This window comes from Leptodactylus fuscus, chromosome 1 (genome assembly GCF_031893055.1).
Source record: "Leptodactylus fuscus isolate aLepFus1 chromosome 1, aLepFus1.hap2, whole genome shotgun sequence".
Lineage (NCBI taxonomy): Eukaryota > Metazoa > Chordata > Amphibia > Anura > Leptodactylidae > Leptodactylus > Leptodactylus fuscus.
In genome coordinates this window covers 297,419,473-297,443,270 of record NC_134265.1, presented here as the reverse complement: position 1 = coordinate 297,443,270, position 23,798 = coordinate 297,419,473, and the positions used below count along the sequence as shown (strand labels likewise).

The 23,798-nt window shown below is 36.4% G+C and overlaps 1 protein-coding gene across 1 annotated transcript in view; it reads right to left on the bottom strand.

The window, feature by feature from the left end:
• Positions 1-2,440: 2,440 nt before the first annotated feature.
• LOC142182736 (T-cell ecto-ADP-ribosyltransferase 1-like) overlaps positions 2,441-23,798 on the bottom strand; it is a 52,514-nt gene continuing 31,156 nt past the window's right edge. The window contains exon 3 of the mRNA XM_075262703.1: positions 2,441-2,631. Within this exon, the coding sequence (XP_075118804.1) occupies positions 2,441-2,631 (191 nt within the window). The remainder of the gene's footprint in view (positions 2,632-23,798) is intronic.

Here is a 23,798-nt window from a genome sequence, read left to right as displayed (position 1 = left end):
AAGGAAGCTGTAGGTTAGGGTGCAGGATTATCACAGAATTAGCCCTCTTTCATGAGAAACACATCCATGATACAGAAGAAGGACTGTTATTGGAAGTCTGTTACTACACTTGCATTTATTTACATGTAATATACAAAATAAAAACAGATACCTAAAAAAACCTAAACGGATCAGATGGCCAATGTGAACCAGATACAATCCCAATGAAGTGGGATACAAGTTCCTGATGACCAAAGCCAGTTAACCATCCTACAGTACAACCTTTGCCACAACTATCTCCTTGTGTAACAGAAAAGTGATGAATGTTGGCCAAATAATGAATTAATATATAGTAATAAATAATCTTAAAAGTATTAATGTTGGCTATTTTTAAATTTATTGCTAATGATAATAATACTAATACCACTAAAAATAATATCTATTATTATTATTATTATTATTATTATTATTATTATTATTATTATTATTATTGTTGTTGTTGTTGTTGTTGTTGTTGTTGCTAAAATATTAATATCTGCCAAACTGCCACATAAGATCCGATAGGAAAGTATACAAGTATAGAAGGTGTCGGTGATGTGTTATATATATTATAGAGGTAATATATTATAGCAATGCTATACCAGATCCATATACAGTCTACAACTATCCCTAACTATTCATATATTTGGTCTTTTAAAGATACAATGAACATGATCCCATGACATCCATCTATGTCTATAGGATTCCCAGCAGCAAGACAATAATATCCCTGCATATTGTCTCACAAAAAAACCTGTTCATCTGAGAAGAGACTTGAGACTGACATTGACCCCAGCAGTGTCACAATTAAGATAGTATAGGATCCATGAATAATATTGGTGTCTCAGGTCCCCTGTAGCCATATAGCCTGCAGCCAGCAAAGCACTGCTGCCTGTTACAGCTGACATACTAAGAGTTATAAATAATAATGTACACATGTATATGGATGTTTAACAGATTTGTCGTTTTCCATCTTTATAGTCACAACATGCTTAATAGATAATATATGTATAAAATAAATAATAATTATAATGACATAATAATGCATTAATGCCGGGATTAGGACATTTTTACCATATAAACTGGATTTCGGCTTGAAATGAGTGAAGAAACCTGCTTTTATCTGCTTTATATTCGTAGTTTTCTTGTATTCCTTCTATCTTGGAATAATGTTTTTGTAGAGATAACTCCCTGCACTTCCAGACATGCCTGGTAAATGGGCTCCTTATCCCGATATTCTTGGAGTCTTCCAGGGACCATCGATCAGCATTGACTACATCTGTACTGACTGGTCTGGAGATTACATCTTCTATTCTGCCCGATGACATAACATATGTGGACAGATATTGGTCGTGTTCACACTAGGGGCTGCTGAATGTTTCTTTCTAGGGGTGTATTTTACGGATATTGGGGAACTGACGCATAAAATATATCAGTCTTCATTTTTTTTATAATTTTTTTTATTTGTCGAACTGTTTAACTTGTCTGGGTACAAACATTTTTTTGGGACGTGAAAAGTCAGAGGAAGAATTATATATTATTAATTGTATATGTTTCTTCATCTCTAATGTATAGATCCATCTATCTCTCTCTCCTATCTATCTATTTATCTATCTATCTATCTCCTATCTATCTATCTGTTGTCTGTCTGTCTGTCTGTCTGTCTATCTATCTGTATATATGTAAAAATGTACAAAGAAATTTTTAGGACATTCAAGTGACCCTTTTCGGCTCCTTGCGGTTTTTGCAGTATGTTTCTGTGAATAAAAAGAGCCTATAATGACTTATCACCTTACATCTTCTATATATTCCTATGACAAAGTGCATCAGTTTGCTACAGCCAAATAACATATTGCAAAATACAATGGTCCCTATGCAGCAAGCTACACCTTTTGCGGTTTTGGTGCAATTTCAGGATTTGGATATATTGCGTACTCATCATTTATTATGTGAACGAAAAAGAATAATTCTTTATAGGAGTCACCTTGTGATGTCATGTTTGTGGACAAGGGATAGTTATGGGTACTGGTTATAGTATTCAGTATTTCTGTATGTTGTATATCCAATACTAAACCAAGAACACTTCACCTACTCCTATAACAAATGGAAGAAATGTAACAAATTGAATGTGACAGCAAAAGTAAACTGCAAGAAAAAAATCTTAAGACATAGACACATATATATGTATATATTTTATACATGTGGACAATATGTGTGTGAAAAATACATCACAATAAAAAAATGTGAATGGATTGAAGCTGATAGTATCCATGCACCAAATGTGCCATCAGTTTGTATCAATAAATAAGCACAAAAGTAACTAAGATGTGGCAGAAATCCCCTTGTGTCCCCCTTCCCTATATAGGGTGTATTTGCAGGGTCTCCTGGTAAACACATATAGTCCAGGCTTTGTTAATGATACTTAGGAATGTGCTGAAGATAAAGCTCTGACTGCAGCCGGGTAATGGCCTGTAAGGCTGCCCTGTTTATGATCCACTGATATAGAAAACAAGCCTGATATTTGCTGTTTGTTGATTTTAGGAATCACAAAGAAGTTTAACACTTGTAGATATTTCACATTCCAATTCTGATCTGTCATCTGTGGATCATGGTCTGTGGGAAGAAATAAAGAATATGATTATTGCGTGGGGCTGAACAAACACAGATTTCCAAGGTTCATGTAAGGTGAATTATTATCATAAGAATCCAAGATTCAAGATGCGTTCACATTTACAATTGTCTTCTGAGTATTAAATATATATATATAGAGAGAGAGAGAGAGAGAGAGAGAGAGAGAGAGAGAGAGATACTATATATATGTATATATATATATATATATATATATATATATATATATATATATAAATATAAATATACATAGATATTGATATACCTATAAAGAGACATAGATGGCCAAAAATAAAAATATTCAGTGGTTCATTTACCAATACCATTTTGTTTCTATAGGATGGAAAAATGGTCAAACATTCATTGTTATTTATCCAACCAATTCTGGGAGTATTACTCTTTTTTTTTTTTTTTTTTTTCTTTTTTTATTAAAGAAGACCTATCAACTCCTCTGTCTGTTCTAGTAAATATTTCTATCCTTTGTGTAATAATAATAATAATAATAATAATACATTCTATTTATATAGATACAACATATTCCGCAGTGCTGTACAATTTGTAGGGTTCATAATTCTGGAGCAGCTTATTTCTTAGCTCTGTATTGTGCCCTAACTCTTTTTTTAGGCTTAGTTCACACGTAAATTACGTGTGGCTTATTTTGGCACTGGAAAAAAACACTTTCTAATTAGGATGCCACGTTTTTTGGAGCTTTTTTTGGAGTGTTTTTTTGTAAAAACCACTTTAAAAAACGCTAGGCTTTTTTCCCCTCCCGTAAAGTGAATGGGCTGAAAAAAAAGTGTGTTTTTTGCCTCCCATTCACTTCTATTGCTTTCTTCAGGTGGAAAACGCCTGAAGAAAGGTCATGTAACTTTTTTTTTTTCTGCTAGCAGAAAAATCTGCTAGCAGAAAAAAAAAAGCTAGCAATCTACATAGACCACTATTGTAAAGGGGCAGAATATGAAGCAAAATCCGTTGTCAAAATAAGCCTCTTTGCCCCCGTGTGAAAAAGCCCTTAGGCTAAGGCCAACATTACAGATACGCAGCATTTTTGGCTGCTGTGGATAAAAAGGTGATGTGTTTTTTATTTAATTTTTTCCATAGCTTTTTTTTTAGCTGTGGTTCACTACGTGGGGCCTTAGGGTAAAGCCCCATGGTGTTGAAATGCAGCTTTTTTTTGTTGTAGATTTTATTTCATTTTTTGAGCCAAAGCCAATAGTGGATTGAGCAGCAGGTAGAAGTGTAAGATCTTCTTGTATATTTCCCATTTCTTTTGTAGCCATTCTTGGCTTTGGCTCAAAAAAAAAACCTGCAACAAAATAATCTGCATTTCTGCAACATGGGGTTTTAGCCTAAGGCTAAAGCCCCACATTGTAGAAACACAGCTTTTTTGTTGCAGATTTTGCTGCATTTTTTTTTTTAGTCAAAGCCAAGAGTGGATTGAGAAGAAGGGAGAAATATAAGAACTTCCTATATTTTTCCATTCCTTTTGAAGCCATTCTTTGTTTTTCTGTCTTAAAAAAAAACGCAACAAAATCTGCAACCAAAAAAGCTGTGTTTCCGCAATGTGGGGCTTTAACTTTATTCTTCCAGAATGTTCAGTACTTAATTGACAACCAGATATTACCATTTTCCTTGTCAGAGGCATTGTGTCCCCTCAGGGTCTGGCAGTGTCAGCACTGATTGGGGAGTCTTCGCCTCCACAGATACACCCCCCCCCCCCTCTGGCAAAACCCAGTTGTCAATTTGTTTATAAATGTATAGGAGGAATAATAAAGTGATGGTACAACATGGCACTATCAGAAAATATGGAATGCAATATTTTACTTAAGGAGACATGTCAGGAGAGCTGACAGGTCCTCTGTAACTGATAGCAATACAGATGTATAATGTGAGGTTTCGGGTTAGTTTTTGGGTTTAGTATTATTTTTAAGACCTAAAGTTGTAGCATTGGCTCTGTATACACAGAAATTTCTATTTCTAGTTTTGAACTGACTCACTTTGTCACCACTTTTAGTGTCACAGACATAGTGGGAGAACGTGTAGGATACTTTTGGAGGTCAGTTTTCCTGGATCAAGGTGTGATGCTGAATCACAAAAAAAAAAAAAAAAAAAGTTGATTTTTCTTAACTTTTTACACCAATTTTTTTGTACAAACTTTTTGAGACATATAAAAAAAATGGAATTCATAATTATGTTTATTTCCTGGCCAAGCAATGAGCCTTGCCCACTTTTCACTTTACTTTTACAAACTGGCATGTATGGCACATGTAGGGCCCATTATCACTCCATTTGTACCTGAACATGTTTTAATGTTTTAGTGACTTTTTTCTTCATTGCACCACATGTATCATATTTATGCACCAGTTTTATAGGTCTCTGTGCCTAAGGCGCCTTTTTTCAAAACTACCTGTAGTACTGGTACATAGATGATCATTATTATTATTATTTATACATATAGCACCATTAATTCCATGGTGCTTTGCATTTGAGGGTTTACATATGGTAATATTGTTATTATTATTATTATTATTTATTTATATAGCACCATTAATTCCATGGTGCTATACATTATTATATTAATTCCATGATGCTATACATTATTATATTAATTCTACGGCGCTGTACATTATTATGTTAATTCCATGGTGCTGTACATTATTATATTAATTCCATGGTGCTGTACATTATTATATTAATTCTATGGCTCTGTACATTATTATATTAATTCAATGGTGCTGTACATTATTATGTTAATTCCATGGTGCTGTACATTATTATATTAATTCTATGGCTCTGTACATTATTATATTAATTCAATGGTGCTGTACATTATTATGTTAATTCCATGGTGCTGTACATTATTATATTAATTCTATGGTTCTTTACATTTGAGGATTTACTTACGGTATACAAAATATAAAAAACAAATATAATACTAGCAGTGACCAACTGGCACAGAGGGAAGGAGGGCCTGTCCGCAAGGACTTACAGTCTATGAGATATAAGCCTAATTTATATATTTGTAACTTTTTAAAAAGTCCCAATTTTTTTGTGCAAACACACTTCATTTCTAACTATGCTTAAAAATGTAGCAGAAATCCTTACAGAACTCTGACACCCCTCTGAATTATTTAATCCAGACTTAGTATAAGAATGCTTAAAGGAAACGGATGACAAACATGTCCTATAGCTTCTTATGTGGTCAGATTTGTGTCTGGAGACATCAGGTTTGTCACCAGACATCTCCCTGAGCTGGACACAGAAGTGTATGCAATGATGATGATTGGTTAGTTTCAGAAATATATGCTCCAAAAATATAATAGATATTAAACATGATAATAATGATGATGATGATAATGAAGATGATGAAGATTGTAAAAATGTTTTCTATAAAATATAGCATGAGAATACCCAACTCTAATCCTTTGATGCTCTTTATTTCAGTTCAATATTTCCTCTCCTTATTTTGTTATATATTTCCTCCTTTACCCTGGTATATATTTCCTCTTTACCTTGGTATATAGTTCCTCCTTTACCTTGGTATATAGTTCCTCCTTTACCTTGGTATATATTTCCTCTTTACCTTGGTATATATTTCCTCCTTTACCTTGGTATATAGTTCCTCCTTTACCTTGGTATATAGTTCCTCCTTTACCTTGGTATATATTTCCTCTTTACCTTGGTATATATTTCCTCTTTACCTTGGTATATATTTCCTCTTTACCTTGGTATATATTTCCTCCTTTACCTTGGTGTATATTTCCTCCTTTACCTAGGTATATAGTTCCTCCTTTACCCTGGTGTACATTTCCTCTCCTTTACCCTTCTCCTTAGTCTAAGCATTGTTTATTCCAGTACTATAAATCATTATATTATACTATAGGGTAGGAATCTTTTCCTCTAGGAAATCCCATTCCTGTTCTCTTTGTACTACTGTTTCAATACTAGTGATTTTAGCATCAGGTCAAGACATTTTCCATTTCCCATTACTACTCTTTGATCCTGTTATATGGAAAATGAGAAACCGAAGATTCTTTAGCCTTTCCAAAAAATCTAAAATAAAAAAGTCCTGAATAGGTCACATGTTTTATATTGAGGAGCAAGCTTTGTACAATATTGGGGGGGTGTTACTATGTATGTGAATGTTATACAATGTCATGTATATGCAGCTTATATAGTGTATTGTAGGAGTTGTCACTTTATAAATATATAACAGACAATATTTCTGACAGTAAGTCCAGAAGCAGCCAATGGAGAGTGCTTGGAGGACCACTGACTGTAGGTTGTAGTAATGAATATATGGAGTAATCTGGGCTTATCTTTCTCATTTATTTGCAATTACCTTCCATGTAAAACATTATAGTTTAATAATATGGCTCAGGTTTACACTGGGGGTGGAAGTGCTGACTTTCATCAAGTTGTGTCCCATTGACCTTTATAGACTGGATGCAATGATGGGAAGGACACTTTCACTAAGAAGCTTACAGAATGGTGTCATTAAGTGAATATCAACAAAGGGATCTTTGTGTTAAGATATCAGGACAGGTTTTATGAGCTAACAGTTACAGACAGCAAACCAGTCTCACACTGTGCACACAACACTGCCAGCAATACACAGGAGGGGAGAACTTATATCAAGATAGACTTATAATAATACAACAAAGCAATATTATAATATCACCTCTAGAAGATTGGTCTTCTGTAGCCTACCCTACAATGAAAGCTTCTTTTAGGGAACAATATGAAATATTCATCAAATATTCAATTAAATACATCTGACAAGGCCTGGCATCTAGTCATTGATTTTATTGTAACCATTTTATTATTTTATTACACTCTAATAAGTTATCTTTACAGTTCTGAAAACGTGTCTACTATATATATATATATATATATATATATATATATATATATATGTATATGAAATGTAAAATCCAAACTTCTATATAGTGATCTAAGAGTAATTTACAATTTTGTAACACAATTTGCTGCAGGATTACAACAATTGTCACAATATGATTTTGGATGTAAATAAAAAGTAAATAATTAATAAAAAAAACTATATATTAATTTTTTTTCCCAAAACCCAAGCAATACAACATGATACATTTTTAATTAATATTAAGCATTATTGCAATATGAGACAGTTCTTTTTTTGTTTCTTTTTTTTTTTTGCACATCTATGGTGGTTTTCTTTCATTAAAAATTTTATTTAATTTGTCTATCTTTTACCTATTATTTAATTCATTCTTATTTTTTTTACTCTAGAAGTATTTTCAGGAAATGGTCTGTGGTTGTTTTTACATTAGAGTTTATTTTCCTTTTCGAAAAGGCCAATCAGAAGTGTTTATATAAAAAGATACTCAATATAATTTTTGCATGTTTAATTTTTTTTAGAGATAAAGCATATTCACACTAGCAACCTTTTTGTCACAGTGATGGCACATGAATAAGCGTTACAGTATCAGTTGTTCAAAGCCCTACAATGACCTTAATGTGAAATAAATGTGCATATTTCTCAAAATAAATAATTAGTGTTTTTTTTATTTTTTTTTTATTTATTCTGCTTAAAATACATCCACTGCTCAATACATTGAATATATAATTTTTTTTAACTTTTACTATAATTTTATAACAAAAGAAAATGGTTCTTGTAAATATAATTAATTTCCAGAATCAGAAAAATTGACAAAAAAATTATTATTTTGTCAATGCTTATCTGACTTGGTGTTTTAAACCATTCCAATTATTTTCTTGGCGTTTTTGTTATATATGTATATGTTATATATATATATGTTATATGTATATGAGATATATATATATATATATATATATATATATATATATATATATATAAAACTACTTATATATCAGTGTCAGAATAACAGAAAAATTAAATAAAATTTGTAAAAACAAACAAACAATGAAATTAAAATAAAAGGAAAATAACATCTTAAAATAAGTCAGGTGTTCCACATGCACAACTGTAATGAAGTGTTGACCAAAACATTGGCAAATAGGATATGAAATACAAATGGCTATTTTTATATTAAAATTAATATAAAGTAATGTATTATGCTACTATTTAATTTTTTTTAGTTTTTGAGTTGTTCATTCAGGTTGAAAAATGTCTATTTATATCTCTATTTTTCCCATATTGTTGATGCAAATATTGGATCATATTATATGGTCATGATATAATTACCTATTATGGTAATAGGAATACAGTTAATGGGTATGTGTCTGCCAGACACCCTGCATATTTAATGCAAGAAGTAACACATTTGACTGAACTCTTTATTTTCAGGTTTCTATGAACATTTTATTGAACACATAACAATACACCTTCTCATGTCTATAATTCCATAGTAAATATGCACAGTCTATAAACTGAAGGACAAGTATAAATAAAATGCATGGAATATTAAACAGGTCAATTGTTTATTGCTTTGTTTCCTATTTCAGGGTAAATCTTAGGCTACAAGTGTTTAGTATATAGTTTTTTTTTCAAGTTTTTCCTTCACCTTTAATAACTTATGAAGAAAGCCAACTGTACTGTAGAGAAAAAAAATATATTCTTAAGATTTTTCTTTAGGATTCAAATACTGAAGCAATTACATCATGGGTATCATAGATTGCTGCTTTGGTTCTGGTATCCCCTTATAAATATACCCCTCTTACCTATTGGCGGCCATGTGGTCATTACACATAAATAGTGGCCAGTCCTCCTGAGAAATTCAGTGTGTTATTGGTAGACTTGGCAATGTAAATGTGAGGCTATCTAATGTGTCTGATATCTATAAGAAGATTACGGATGTCACATTGATCTGCACTTCCCAGGATTCTCTGTCTATAAAGTTATTGAGTAATGACAAAAACATGTAAAAAAATATGGCCGACAATGGTAGCGGAGTAACATATGTATGACTCGGCTTATAGGGCATTGAATACATCTGCCATAAAAGAAGATATCTGGTAAAGTACTAACATAGATGTATAGTAAATAGGCTAGGGTAACCAAACCTCCAGCTCTGGGAGTACAACGGGAAAAAGTTACTAAATACGTCAGACCGTGTCTATTTGCAACAAAAACTGGCCTATATACTGTCCACCCCATTTATTACGTGTTTGTGGCAAAGGTCACACGTGGCGCAAAGGCTACAGTATAATAGCTGAGAAAAAGCAACAAAAAACACAGGCTAAAATCACACCAAAATTGCAGGTTTTGGTGTATGAGGTTTTAACATGGGGGCAAAACAGGCAACAGAAAAGCAGCTTGTCTACAGATAAAAGTAACATAATACTGTTATTTTCCGCAAGGTATGGAAGACGCAAAATCTCATGCTTTTTGGTGGGACTGTAAAATGCAACCTGAGGCCTTAATCTCATCCAGTTTATTTGCCTTGTGCCCGACAACAAGAGAGGGGCTAAGTGAAAAAGGGGACATGGCGATGTGACAACATGAGATCACATGTACCAGAAGTTTTAGTGTAAAAAGTAAAGCAACTAACTTATATAAGTCAGTCTAAGGCCTGGGACACATAGACAGTGCTCACATCATGTAAGTTGCCTCAAACTAACCAGGTCCGATATACATTAGCAGAATAATGACTGTGGCAAACTAACCCTGCCAATCCCTATGGCGATCCCTGCAATAGTGCAGTAATTTTTTTCTTTAGTTGCAGGGACTTTTATGGAATCAAAAAGTTTATCATGGAAATTCAGCCACGTGTATCCCCAGCCTAACACATCTGTCCTAAGATGCAATTGAATATAATATCTTTTATATTGTGGTAAAATCACTTGTTGCTAATATATTAGAGAGATTTCTGGGACGCTCCCAATTCAGATGAATAAGGCTTGCAAATATCCATGCACAAGCTGCAGAGCAACCCCGGTCAGATATATGGAATAGATTTTCAATTGCACAAATTGCTGCAACAAATATGTGTGAAAACATCTGTAACATTGCTACAGTATTATTATAAATTCCTACTATTATGGAACTGTTTTACTTGTCTTTACCACAAGGAGGTGCTATTGGTAATCTAGCAGCCAAAGAGTTAAATGCTCCATCCTTTCTCATTTCAATAAGTCTTAAGTTTTCCCTTTCATGACAAACACCTCATTACACGTACAACGCAGGGTGTCCCCCTCCTCTGTACACATTTCTCTGTTTATACAATGCTGCAGGTGGCTGGGGTTGAGTGATAATGTTAAATAAATCACACTATATTTTACCCAGAGTCAAAGATTTAACATACTCTTGTTACTTCATGTTAATATAAGGATCAAGTGCATGTAAATGTTTGCACCAGTTGGCCAAGCACCAAACATAATCCCTTGTCCCTTTGTTTTTTCACCCCAACATCAGGACATAGTGGGGGGAGATGCAAGAATAGTGTGTTGGGGGAGGGTGACGTGACTGTCGACATCTTGTATGTATTTTCAGAGCAGATATAGAAGATCATGTTACAAAATAATTCTGTCTAATGGACATAGAGTAAAAAAGATTCCAAATTTACATGACTATATGTTTGTATCTCCTTTTCTAGAAAAAGGTATTCACGTGTTTGTTGTCTGTTATTTGTATAGAGCTGACATATTGTGTGCACAGAGAATATATTCATTTACCCACAGTAAACAAACACTAACCCTCTTTCTTTCCCTCTCTCTGTCCCCTTCCTCTACCTAGTCTCTCTAAGCAGTGCTTAAATTGGGCTGGAACACGCAGGAACTCAGTTCCGGCAAAATTACAAAACATTTTCCAGCGTTCCAGTATAAATAAAAGTGTCTAACGTAGAACATAAAAAACACAGTTACTTACCTCTCCTGAGCTCCGGAAGACTTCAGGCCTACTTGGTGACTTCCCAGACGTCACATGGGCCATGCGTTGCGATGCAAGCTCCTTGCTCAAGTGACGTCCCACACATCATTGAAGATAGCCAATCCAGGGAGCAGTAAATAACAGTGTTTTTATGTTTGTATCTTCTCCTGGGTTTCCAATTATTATACTCTGGGGTCTGAAAAGACCTCAGAGTATAATAATTGTTCATGGGTATCCACAAAGGGGCATAATACTGTGTGCAAGGGCACTATGGGGGATAATACTGTGTGCAGGGGCCACTAAGGGACATAATACTGTGTGCAGGGGACACTATGGGGGATAATATTGTGTGCAGGGGCCACTATGGGGGATAATACTGTGTGCAGGGGCCACTAAGGGACATAATACTGTGTGCAGGGGACACTATGGGGCATAATACTGTGTGCAGGGGCCACTATGGGGCATTTCACTGTGTGCAGTGGCCAATATGGGGCCATAATACTGTGTGCAGGGGCCACTATGAAGCATAAAAGTGTGTGGGGAATGTGGGAGGGGGGAGATGGTTCATTGTCTTTGATAATTTAGGGATCTTCTTTATTTGCATGTACCTTACCATATGTTAATTGAATTACTACAATGGCCTATATGTATGTAACTCTGATGAGCCCTAGCAGGTACTTGTGCATATACTGGCAATTCATGCATAAGCCATACTAGGTCTACAGCACCTACTGTATGTGGACCTATGTATCTGTGACATTGAATTTAATGCTGTCTTATGACATCCATTATTGACTGTCATGTGCATATATCTTTATAGGAGATGGATGGAAATGTGTATGACTGCAGGTGCAGACTACACTGAATTTGCTTCTTGCATGTTATCATGAACAAATAGGGATGATTTATCAAGAACAGCGCTTTCTATATCAGTCTTGATATCCCCTGCACCAACAGAGGATGCTCTCAAATTCTAACAAGCCACATAAAGTCTATTTACTCTAGGTTCACTTGCATTGGGGTTTCCGTTCCTCGGGTCTTGTAGAGCTTTTCTCTCATTCAAGAGCAGGTGTGAAACTAGTCTTACACTAAGCACATCTTGAGGCTCGATTGAAATCAGCATTCGGGTTTCCATTCGGAGACTCGCCAAACATAAACCTATATGCATTAAAAAGCGGTTACCTTCAGGAAACCCACAGACCCCATAGACTATAATGGGGTCCGTGTGGTTTCTTCTCGGTGTCTGCATGAAACATACGGAGAGAAAAGGGCTGCCTGCAACCACTTTTTAATGCTTTTAGTTTTCTGTTCTGTTCTGGGGGTCCCCAACTGACTCCCCAAACGGAAACCCAAATGATGATGTGTACTGGGCCTTAAACAAGAAAACTCCCCTAAATGTTGATAAATGTGGGGGATAAATCCAGCCCACAGCACCTTCCCGTCACGCTCCCAATATAAGCATAGAAACACTTTTTAATGTCAGGGTTGCAGACTTTCTTGTCTTTACAATGCAGGTGCACTTAAGCAATAAACAACATAGCTGCATAGATGTTGATAAGTTTTAATGTTAAGTTTTGTTTCTAATGTTTGATAAATTAATTTGTGTAGTAGTCTGTAAAAATGATTCAGATTTTTCTCCTGCTCTGTTCCTCCTCTGATTTATGCTAATAGATAAGCAGCACAGTGTGGACCATATTACCTACAATGTGCCTAACTGGAATATACACTATGGTACTGTTTAATACCTCTATATACCAGTGTCAGCTAGCGTATTGTGTGTCAAAAAACAAAACAAAACAGTAGTTGTAAATGATATGTAATGGACTTTGCTAAATTAAAATCAGAAAATCTGACATTTAACCCATTTCTACATTTTCCAAGCCCTATCATCATTGGTGTTGTATTAACATCAGGGTCAATTATGTGACGGATAGAATTTTCCATTAAATCTATCCGGTTTCCATTTCCTTTGGATATAACACAGAACAATCAATCTACAGTGTGTGAAATCCATAAAAAGTGACTTAGTGACAATAGTTTTTTTGTATGTTTGTGTGTTTGTGTGTTTGTTACTGTTTAATGCAAAAATTAATGAAATGTCACATCTGTGACTATTTACAAGAGTAGACATAGCCTGACCATGCTGTCCAACAATTTTTGGATATTCAGTAGTGCACATGCATTTATAAATGTAGAAATACATTGTAATAGGTTTGAATGGAGTCTGTCAGCATGAAAATTGGTATTAGACTAATGATAGTGCCTTGTAGGGCGGCCTCTAAGCTTTCCAAATGTGCCTTTCCTATTCTGTATTGCTGCTCCATTTTCATTAAAAACAGCTTTTTATTCTTAGGAAAATTATCTGAAAGGGATTTAGGGGCATTTCTTCTCCTGCTTCAATGTGACTTGATTCCTTTGGAGAGTCAGGTCATTTGAAAATTTGACACATTATTTAAGCAGGTTTTTATTTATTTAAAAAAAAATCCAAAAAACCCCAAAGATTTACCAAAAAATAAACCTTTTGGGTGAAACAGACAAAAATATTAAATTAAAAATAGAAATTATTAGCATGTCCTATTACATGTCCAGAAGTCAATGCACAGGGAAGGATAGAAGGGAATAACAAACAGGGGCATAAGTTGAGGAGGTGCAGAGGGTACAGTTGCACCGGGCCCAGGAGCATCAGGGGGCCCATAAGCACTGGTATCATATTGAGATTGCAGCTTCCATCTGGTCCATAAGCCAAGGAGATCCACAGATTACCCTAAACACACTAAAGTTTATTAAACCTTCTCCTACCTTTTGTTGTCTTCTCCGCGCCGCCGTTCGCCTGATATCCAGGTTTTTGTCGGTATGCAAATTAGTTCTCTTGCAGCACTGGGGGCATCCCCAGTGCTGCAAGAGAACTCTACAGCGCTGCCTCCATCTTCGTCAGCAACGGCCTCTTCATCTTCTTCTTCTGGCGCGCAGTGGGTCAAAATTCAACGCATGCGCAAGTCGTCTCTGCCAGCGGGCCTCGGGCAGAGCTGACTTCACATGCGGGTGGCCATTTTTTTGTGGCCGCTTACGCGAGCAGGCACAGTACACTCCTGTAGTTCTATGGAGTTCTTACTGCACCTGCTCACGTAAGCGGCCACAAAATAATGTCCGCCTGCATGAGAAGTCGGCTCTGCCCGAGGCCTACAGGCAGAGCCAACTTGCGCATGTGTTGAATTTTGACCCACCGTGCACTGGAAGAAGAAGATGAAGAGGCTGTTGCTGACAAAGATGGAGGCGGCGCTGGAGAGAGTTCTCTCGCAGCATTGGGGGCGCACCCGGTGCTGTTTGAGTGCTGGGGCCCGCCCCCAGTGCTGCAAGAGAACTCATTTGCATATCGACAAAAAACGAGATTTCAGGCTAATGGCGTCGCGGAGAAAACAACGAAAGGTAGGAGAAGAATAGCCTTTCTTAAGGCTATTCCGACGTGTTAGTAATAAAAAAAATGCGTTTGAATGATAGGATCCCTTTAAATTCTTTAGTACCCGTAACCATCACTATCAAGAATTCACTGTAGGGAAGGAGCCCCGGACAAAAGATTGCACCGGGGCCCACAAGACTTTAGTTACACCACTGGAAACAAGTGTCCATTACCTATTGTCAATTGTGGATCCTATGTTATCTATGCACTGCTTTATAATAGAGATATAACTTTCCTTTGTGATCTTGCCCTTTGGTAGCAATAACATAACCACTGACCCTGCCCAGTGTACACAGCACAGGTTGGAAAGTTATCTATACAATACAGTCATGTTCAATTTTTTTTACGGTTTTATAGACCAATGAAGTGAAAATGTCTATTTATTTTTCATACTTATAATATTTAGGCAACGTGACTTTAAATATTTTTTAAGACTTAAAGCCATCCAAAGAACATACATTTCAATGTGTACTGAAAAAATATGAAGTAATCTCTCTATGCATGGGTCTGCTCCTTATGATACAATCTGTTTAGCGCAGGCCTTGAAATAACATACACATAATAACAGTGATTTTTGCTTCCTGTAACACATCCATGTAATATGGTACATTCATTTTATGTGGCTAGAGTGTTGATGGGACATTAAATGTAGTGTAGTGTGGATGTGAAATTGCTCAAACCATGTAAAAGTGCATTTTATTTGGCTATATAATCTCCCTTTTGGCAGGCTCACATCTCAGTCCAGCCTTTAGATCGCATATATTAAAGCCTATCCAAATTCTGTATGGCTCCCAAAAGCTACAGCTGGGGAAATCACAAACTAAACTTTTCACACCAGTTAGTCAGCGACCAATATCCTCAATATTGCTTGTCAAAAAGCCCTTTTAGTGCAGAATCGTGTTTGACTTGCTCTGGGTGTGAGGGAGGATAAACATAGCATTAAAAATGATGCTTTCCTCGCACTTGCATTAAATAGTGGCGAGCTCTTCTTTATTTATATGCTACATAAACACCATTTAGTGGCGTTTATTTTGCCTGGGCTTCTGCATGTTGGAGAGGTTTGCTAAATAAGGTTGGTAATTTAGTAATGTAAGAAGGTGGAGCAGGAGCTAAGAGCCCAAACAGAAATCTGTGTATACAGAGACGTGTTCTCCTGTAATGAATTTATATTTAAGGTCTATAAATAAATCCCCATGGTGAACTTAATATATATTGAATGTAGAAATGAAAAGAACAAGAAAAACAACTGGTTACTTGGATACAGGGAATGTGCGAGCTGCGTCTGACCCCGCTCACCTCCATCTCTTCCAGGCTGCAGTATTTGCCTTTAGAATAATTTACATGACCTGGACTGTAGGGTTTGCGGTTTTCCTGGATTAAAGATGCTAAAGCAGATGTGGAATCATTGCTATCACTGAGCATTCAACCCTGGAAGTAGTCATGAATTCTTACCAATATTTACACTGCTGGAATAGGGATGTTGAAGTCCCACCAATGGACGGTTTCTGGGGCTGCCCCGAACTGTATGGGACTGACCACTTTTTAGTGTAAGCTGCATCTTCTTCCAAATGCCTGACTGTGGCAGATTGTTTCTAAAAACTTGGGACTATCCCTACAAATTCAAGGAGAGATGGCATCTATGTACAAAATCTGCACCATCAGTAGGGATGTATTCACAATACTATAATATCATTCTTATATTCATGGTAGTAAAATCTGATAACAATGTGAGAAGTGTTATACCTGTCTAAGTATGGATCGCAGAGCTCAACGACGGAGCAAATATCTCAGTTAATATGGTCGGCACCTAAGACGTCATGTCTCAATGTCAAATTTTTAAAGGCCCTTTTTTCCCTTTTCCTGACTCAAAAAAAAAGTTTATGTGACAGATTTACTTTTTCTTCCTGGAATAGTGAAGGTGAACAAAATATTTTCTTCTTCATCATTTTGCTTTCCCTTTATGCTATTCTTCTAAATCTATATTTTCTTATTTTATATTCTTTTATTTCCCCTTTATGTACAATATGGACAATTTTTTCATTTCTTCACCCCCTCAGGGTGAAAAAAAAAAAAGAACCCAACTGTTCGTATTATAGTCAATGGGGTCCTTTGCGTTCATTTGTGTTCACCATTTCCCTATTCCATTGCTGATCTACAACAGACCGGAAGAACAGATAGGACTGCACAGATGTGAACATTACTACTATTTTGTAAATAGACTCCGGCCATCTTCAAGATTATCGATGCATTTTTAAAAGAAATTATCAATTTTTATTTATTTATTTTTTAATCTACTGCTATTTTTACATCTAGTCAAGGTAAGTTCTGCTCCACAATGATGTGGACCCTTTGGCAATAAAGTCACCGTGGGCCCCCTTATTCCTAAAGTTCTTCCATCCATCACATACAGAATATTATACACATTATACACCAACCATGGCATCATGTTTATTGTTGAAATTTATTTTTTGGTAAAATGACATAAATATCTATTCCTTTCATGTATAGCAAAGAACACTAAAACACAGAAGGTGTAAACTGAATGTATAAAGATAGCTGCAGACTATACAGTTTTACTTTTACTGGTGGACATTTAAGAGCTGTGCTTTTTCAGAAGGCCATAAAATAATTTTTGTTTTGGGCCTTTCCAAATTTATAGACATAACTTTTATTTTCACATCAACATATGGCTAAGGTTCCACATTGCAAGCTATGGAAAGGACAGCAGTGTTTTTGTAATCGCAGCATTGACGCTATGGATTTTTGCATGGCTGGGATTAACCAGAATCCCATCTACTTTGCAGGTACTGTAATATGTGGCATTTATTTCTACAGAATTCCACAGCAGCAAAAGTGCCACGTTTTTGCAACATGGTGCCTCGGCCTTCACGTTCTGTGGATAGTGGCTATAGGGCAATAATATATATTTTCAATATAATTCACATATAGGCAGAGTCTAAACGTAAACTAGCCATGCACATTAGAGTGAAGTTGCTCAAACCAAAGATTTTGGCTAGACTGGAAGAAAATATAATGTGTATTAGGCAGTCTGACAGTTGCCTGACATTTGCTGCTGGGATAGAAGGATTGCATATGCATCTTAGACTTCAAATCAAGTGGTTTTCTGAAGGTCATAAAGCTAAGAGTACTAGACTAGTTGACATATACACATAGAGATATTCCAGAGGTTACACAGCTGACGCAAGGCAATCCATGAAGGTATTAGCAATACACAATGGCTTTACTGCTTCGAATACAGAGATGCATAGCGCATTAATATTCAAAATAAGTGATGTCATGTTAAAAATCACAGCTGAACCCTCCCCGGGGAGAAAAGTTGTCTTTGGAGAACCAGCAAAACTTTTCCTTCCAAACAAGAACAATTGTTAGGAATCAAGTATTTACACATTCTAAGCATTTAATGCAGGTTTAAGGAAGGAATGTATCTACGGCCAAAGAGATCAAAGAATATTACATCTGATGTATGGATCACAGATGTTTTCAGTGTCTTTTCCTGCCAAAATCTGTTTTTATAGAAATGTTTATGCTTATAGTAGTGTGTTAAGTAGACGGCATGTAGCTCTAACTGTATCCTTTTACATGCTGGGGAGCTTTACTGGAATATGTTACAATGAAATATCTCAGTACGCAATTAGTAAAAAATAAAAATGAGAACAAACTTTAACTAGAGGATTACTAAGAGTGAGCTTGTGCCTAGACAGAGCTCTGAAGACCGCCGATCATCCAACCTAATGTGTAAAAGCTTTTTTATTTGATAAAAAGACTTGTCTGTTTCAGTAAATACTTATATCCTACTAATATTATAAGTGTGAAAGTTTGTGTGTTTGGATGTTTGGATGTTTGTGAGTTTGGATGTTTGTTCCTCAATCACGCTAAAACGCCTGGACGGATTTGCATGCAATTTTCCACAAACATAGTTTTCCCTTAGGATTGAGTCACAGGCTACTTTTGGTGCCACTAAACAACATGGCTTCCTAGCAGGAGACTCACAAAAGCAGGACTCCAAGCCCCAGCTATAGACTCACACACACTGCCTGGCATTTCCTGCCTCAACTTGCCTGCACACTCCTTACTGTCACCTCAGGAGTAGCCCTCACTCTACTCACTCACATTTACATATAGCTTTCCACTATATAACAGATCACATTGTCTGTATTACTACATACACAATATAACACATCACATTGTCTGTATTACTACATACACAATATAACACATCACATTGTATTACTACATACACAATATAACACATCACATTGTCTGTATTACTACATACACAATATAACACATCACATTGTCTGTATCACTACATACACAATATAACACATCACATTCACATTGTCTGTATCACATCAGCTATAGACTCACACACACTGCCTGGCATTTCCTGCCTCAACCTGCCTGCACACTCCTTACTGTCACCTCAGGAGTAGCCCTCACTCTACTCACTCACATCACAATATAACACATCACATTGTCTGTATCACTACATACGCAATATAACACATCACATTGTCTGTATCACTACATACACAATATAACACATCACATTGTCTGTATCACTACATACACAATATAACACATCATATTGTCTGTATCACTACATACACAATATAACACATCACATTGTCTGTATCACTACATACACAATATAACACATCACATTGTCTGTATCACTACATACACAATATAACACATCACATTTGCTATCCCACCAAACTTTTTAAAGCACTTTTACAGTTTCACACGTCTGTGTCCGCCCAATTCTCAAATCACCGCAGACGAAGTCGCGGGTAAAAGCTAGTTCCCCATAAAATAACAATTCTAGAATATTTTTTTTCCCATAACGCTACATTGTGCCTTTCTTCTGCCCTCATTTCTCCTAGAAATGTATAAAAAAAATTGACAACTTAATTGTTATCATTGTCCTTGTCAAAGGGTTGTGACCTTGTCCGGTCTGAACTGGTAGCACTGATAGGATAGCGTCATAATGTGTCGGGTCAGAACCCTAACTAGTCCCACCAATTTATACATTTCTCAGAGGGATAACAGATGAATGGCATACCTGCCCTTCATATATGATGGTACGTGGCTTTAATCCGCACCATTGTAAGGTTTAATCAAGTTTTATTAAAGGTTTTCAAATGTATAACATCAAGAACTAACAAAGGATGGAACAAAGTGTACACTAAGACAGAAAGCTGTGTAGTGCCATACTGCAAGGCTAACAAGGGCCCCACGCCCAAAAAACAAGACAGTCAGGAAGGTGTAGTTCAGGCTCTCGCAATAACATGATAAACAAAAGAGAGAAGGGGCTAGAGACTAGAAGGGGGGCTTTCTGAGAACTATTGCTCCCATGAGAGCAGAGATGAAGAGGATCAGGGAACAGAAAGACACATAGACGAGGGGGACAACAAAGGAGAGAAACGGAGGGAATAAGTGGTCACTAACTCTTCAAACAACTTAGGGCCCCTTCACACGGCGTATACGCTCACTGCTTTGGAGCGTGTAAACGTTCCGTAGCAGCGGCGTCTAAAGCACTTCCCATTGATTTCTATGGGAGCCGGCAGACGCGCGCTCCCCATAGAAATGAATGGAAAAAGCAGCCCATTCATTTCTATGGCGAGCGCGCGTATGCCGGCTCCCATAGAAATCAATGCGATCTGCTTTTAGACGCCGCTGCTACGGAACGTTTACACGCTCCAAAGCAGTGAGCGTATACGCCGTGTGAAGGGGCCCTTAGTCTTATTTAATATGCCATGTGATTCTTAACCAAAATTTAATATTTCTTCTTCTTCTTTTTTTTAAAATGTTTTCTGCCTGAAAAATTTCCCTAAAGTTGCCACCACTAGGTGTATCTCTTTAGTAATTTGCTGTTTACTCTATGTTAATTGGGAAAATCTGTGTTTAGAAAAATAGGGGCTTAGTCTCAAGAGAGAACAGCGGAAGTGGATGAGGGAGGGAGAGGTCTATTTTTACAGGCTGGCTCCAACTCAGAAGCCTCTGCATGTCTGTGCTCTCTTCCTCTGCACTGCTCAGAGAGAAGTCCGCCATGCCATAGCCTCAGCAGCTCTACAGTGGTGAGCATCTACTTGATATGGCAAATGACTGACTAGCTATTGTTGTGTTGTTGCTGATAGCTTACCTTATTGTGTTCAGATCTCTGTAAGGACCTGTGGCACATAGCCAGGTGTGCAATCTGAAGGGGCTTCTGTTCTGTTGATTATAGAGTAGGTCCTATTCTACTCTGTGACATCATAACAGAACCCCCATTGAAATCAATGTGGGACAGAAGGCACTCGAATGTCATCCAAGTGCCTTTCGCTATAAAATTGCCCCTTTGGCCTATGAAACCAATAATAGTAATAATGGTTTGGGAGGGGCTCATAAGAGCAGGAGACATTGTATAGAACAACAGAGAATACACACTTTTCTATGTATAAGAAGTGATTTATTTCTTTAGAGGGGCTGCAAAGCATCATGGGAAATTAGGAAGTGTGGAGCAGTAAACTTCTGGTAAGCTTCTCTGTAATGTACATGCTCCCTGCCTTAGAAAGAAATGGAAAATGTGTTGCTGCCATAATGGGACTATTAGAATCATAAAAACTCATAGGAAACCACTAGTGTAGCCTATTACACCCAGAGAACAGATTGCCAAGTAAGAACCTGTAGATCTTTCAAGTTTTGATGAAAACTTAGGGAATGTATCACTAGAAGCCGATTGTATAAACCAATTTTTAATATTACCTGTTGGTTTTTGTGCTTCCTAATAGGCTTTCTGTTCTGTAAAGATTAGTCTTCAGCAGTTGTTTCATTCTCACCATAGGCAGTAATACAAGGAGATGGAACACCGGTTTATTAACAGCTATATAACACCTAACATCTATAATAGGTGGTGTCTTATCGCTCCTCTCTTTGTCTGCGCTTATCAGAGTTCATGTCTAGAATGGCCTACCATCAGTTAGTCTTTTCCAGTAAACAGTTGTCTATAGCCCATATGCCGGATGTAAGACATACCTCTGAATGCTATTAACCATGGCAAAGGGAAAATGGCAGTCAACCCCAACAAAAATGTACAGAAAATAGAATAAAAAATTATAATAAGGTATTAACAGATTAGAAACATAAATATGTATCGCTATCTTTAATCATCAGTTAAAATATTGCAGATCCATTCGATACATAAATGATATTACAATGAGGTGGTATTGTCTGTGTATTTATTTCCTAGCTCATACAGAATGAGTCTTGTGTCACTGTATCATCATATTTCGTGATTAGATTAGTCACTTGTGGGTGTTAATAATGGCTTTGTACTTCAGCCTTCTGATGTAACCATCTATAAACAGAATGATAGGAGTTACTACAGGCTGAATCCAACATAATGAAACGCAACATAATTAAATCATTTTTGCATGTTGGTTGTGTAGTTTCTTCTCATGTTCTGCCAACATTTTTTTCCTATTTAAATTGCCATAAATTTACATCATGAACAGATTTGTGGTGTCTATAGCGTACCAGATTAACTGACATAAAAGTGTTTCCTACATTTGATGCAGACAAAAGGAGAATAAGGAAACCCAGATACTATGAACTGTATTTCTATGATTACTCAATCCGTGATTGGTCTCTTAAGATCACAGATAGAAACTTACACTGTAAAAGATGTTTCCGAAGCACAACAGCTAAATTACAGTATCATTAAGCAGCTTTAATGGTAAGCTCCAGGTTAATGGACCAATGGTGAACCAACAGTGATATGTTAATCTACCATATAAACAGCAATTCCATAGTTACAGCACTGTGCAAAGGTTAAGGCAGGTGTGGAAAAATACTAAAGAAAAGGAAATATAAATCAAATCAATATTTGGTGTGAATACCCTTAGGAAGAGGAGTCCTGGAAATGATACTATGGCCCCACAAAGCCCTGATCTCAACATCATCCAGTCTGTCTGGGATCACAAGAAGAAAACAGGAATGTGAACAAGACAAAAGAACTGTGCTTAGTTATCTAAGGCCCGATTAACATCTACATTCGGTATTCTGTATTGAGAGTCCACTTGGGGACCCCCGGAATGGAAACCTATACACATTAAAAAGTGGTTAGCTAAGACACCACAACGACCCCATAGACTATAATGGGATCCGTCTGGTTTCTGCTCGGTTTCCACACGAAACATGCGGAGAGAAAAGTGCCGCTAGTACTAGTAGTACTATGGAGACATATTGCCTAAAAAATATTTCTCCATAGAACTACTCAATTATGATTTCTACATAACAGGCATAAAAAAAATCAATCAATAAACACAACACTCTTTTCAGTACGGTATTTAATACTACATACTACAGTAAAATTCCTCTTATAAAAAAGTGAAAAAAAAAGTCATAATCTCCAGCCAATTGGTTGTTACACCACTATGTAGTACATAGATTCAGGGGCAGGGGCAGCACCCAGTAAACCCGGGCAGATACTAGGGCCCACTGCTCAGTGGCGAACTGAATACATCAGGTTATTAATATAACAGCCTTATAGTCTGTCTCTTCCCTTGATAATTGTGCTTTCATCCATCTGAAATCCCCCATGTGCTAAAGATTCTCTTCTATGATCCCTCTGTAGTTGATGTTTTTTTACAGGTAATGTATAGTACTGTAAAAGCTGGAATATGAGTGACCACTGATACAGTAAGTGATAGATAAGCAATGAAAGCTTTATTCATGTAAATTTGCTAAAACTTGTCAGCCCACTGTGCATTTGTTCTGGGACTTGTAGTACCTAACCCTTGTTACACAGCTTTCTAAAGTCAGTGATTTTGTATATCTGTAGTTGCAGTGAGGAATCATCACAAT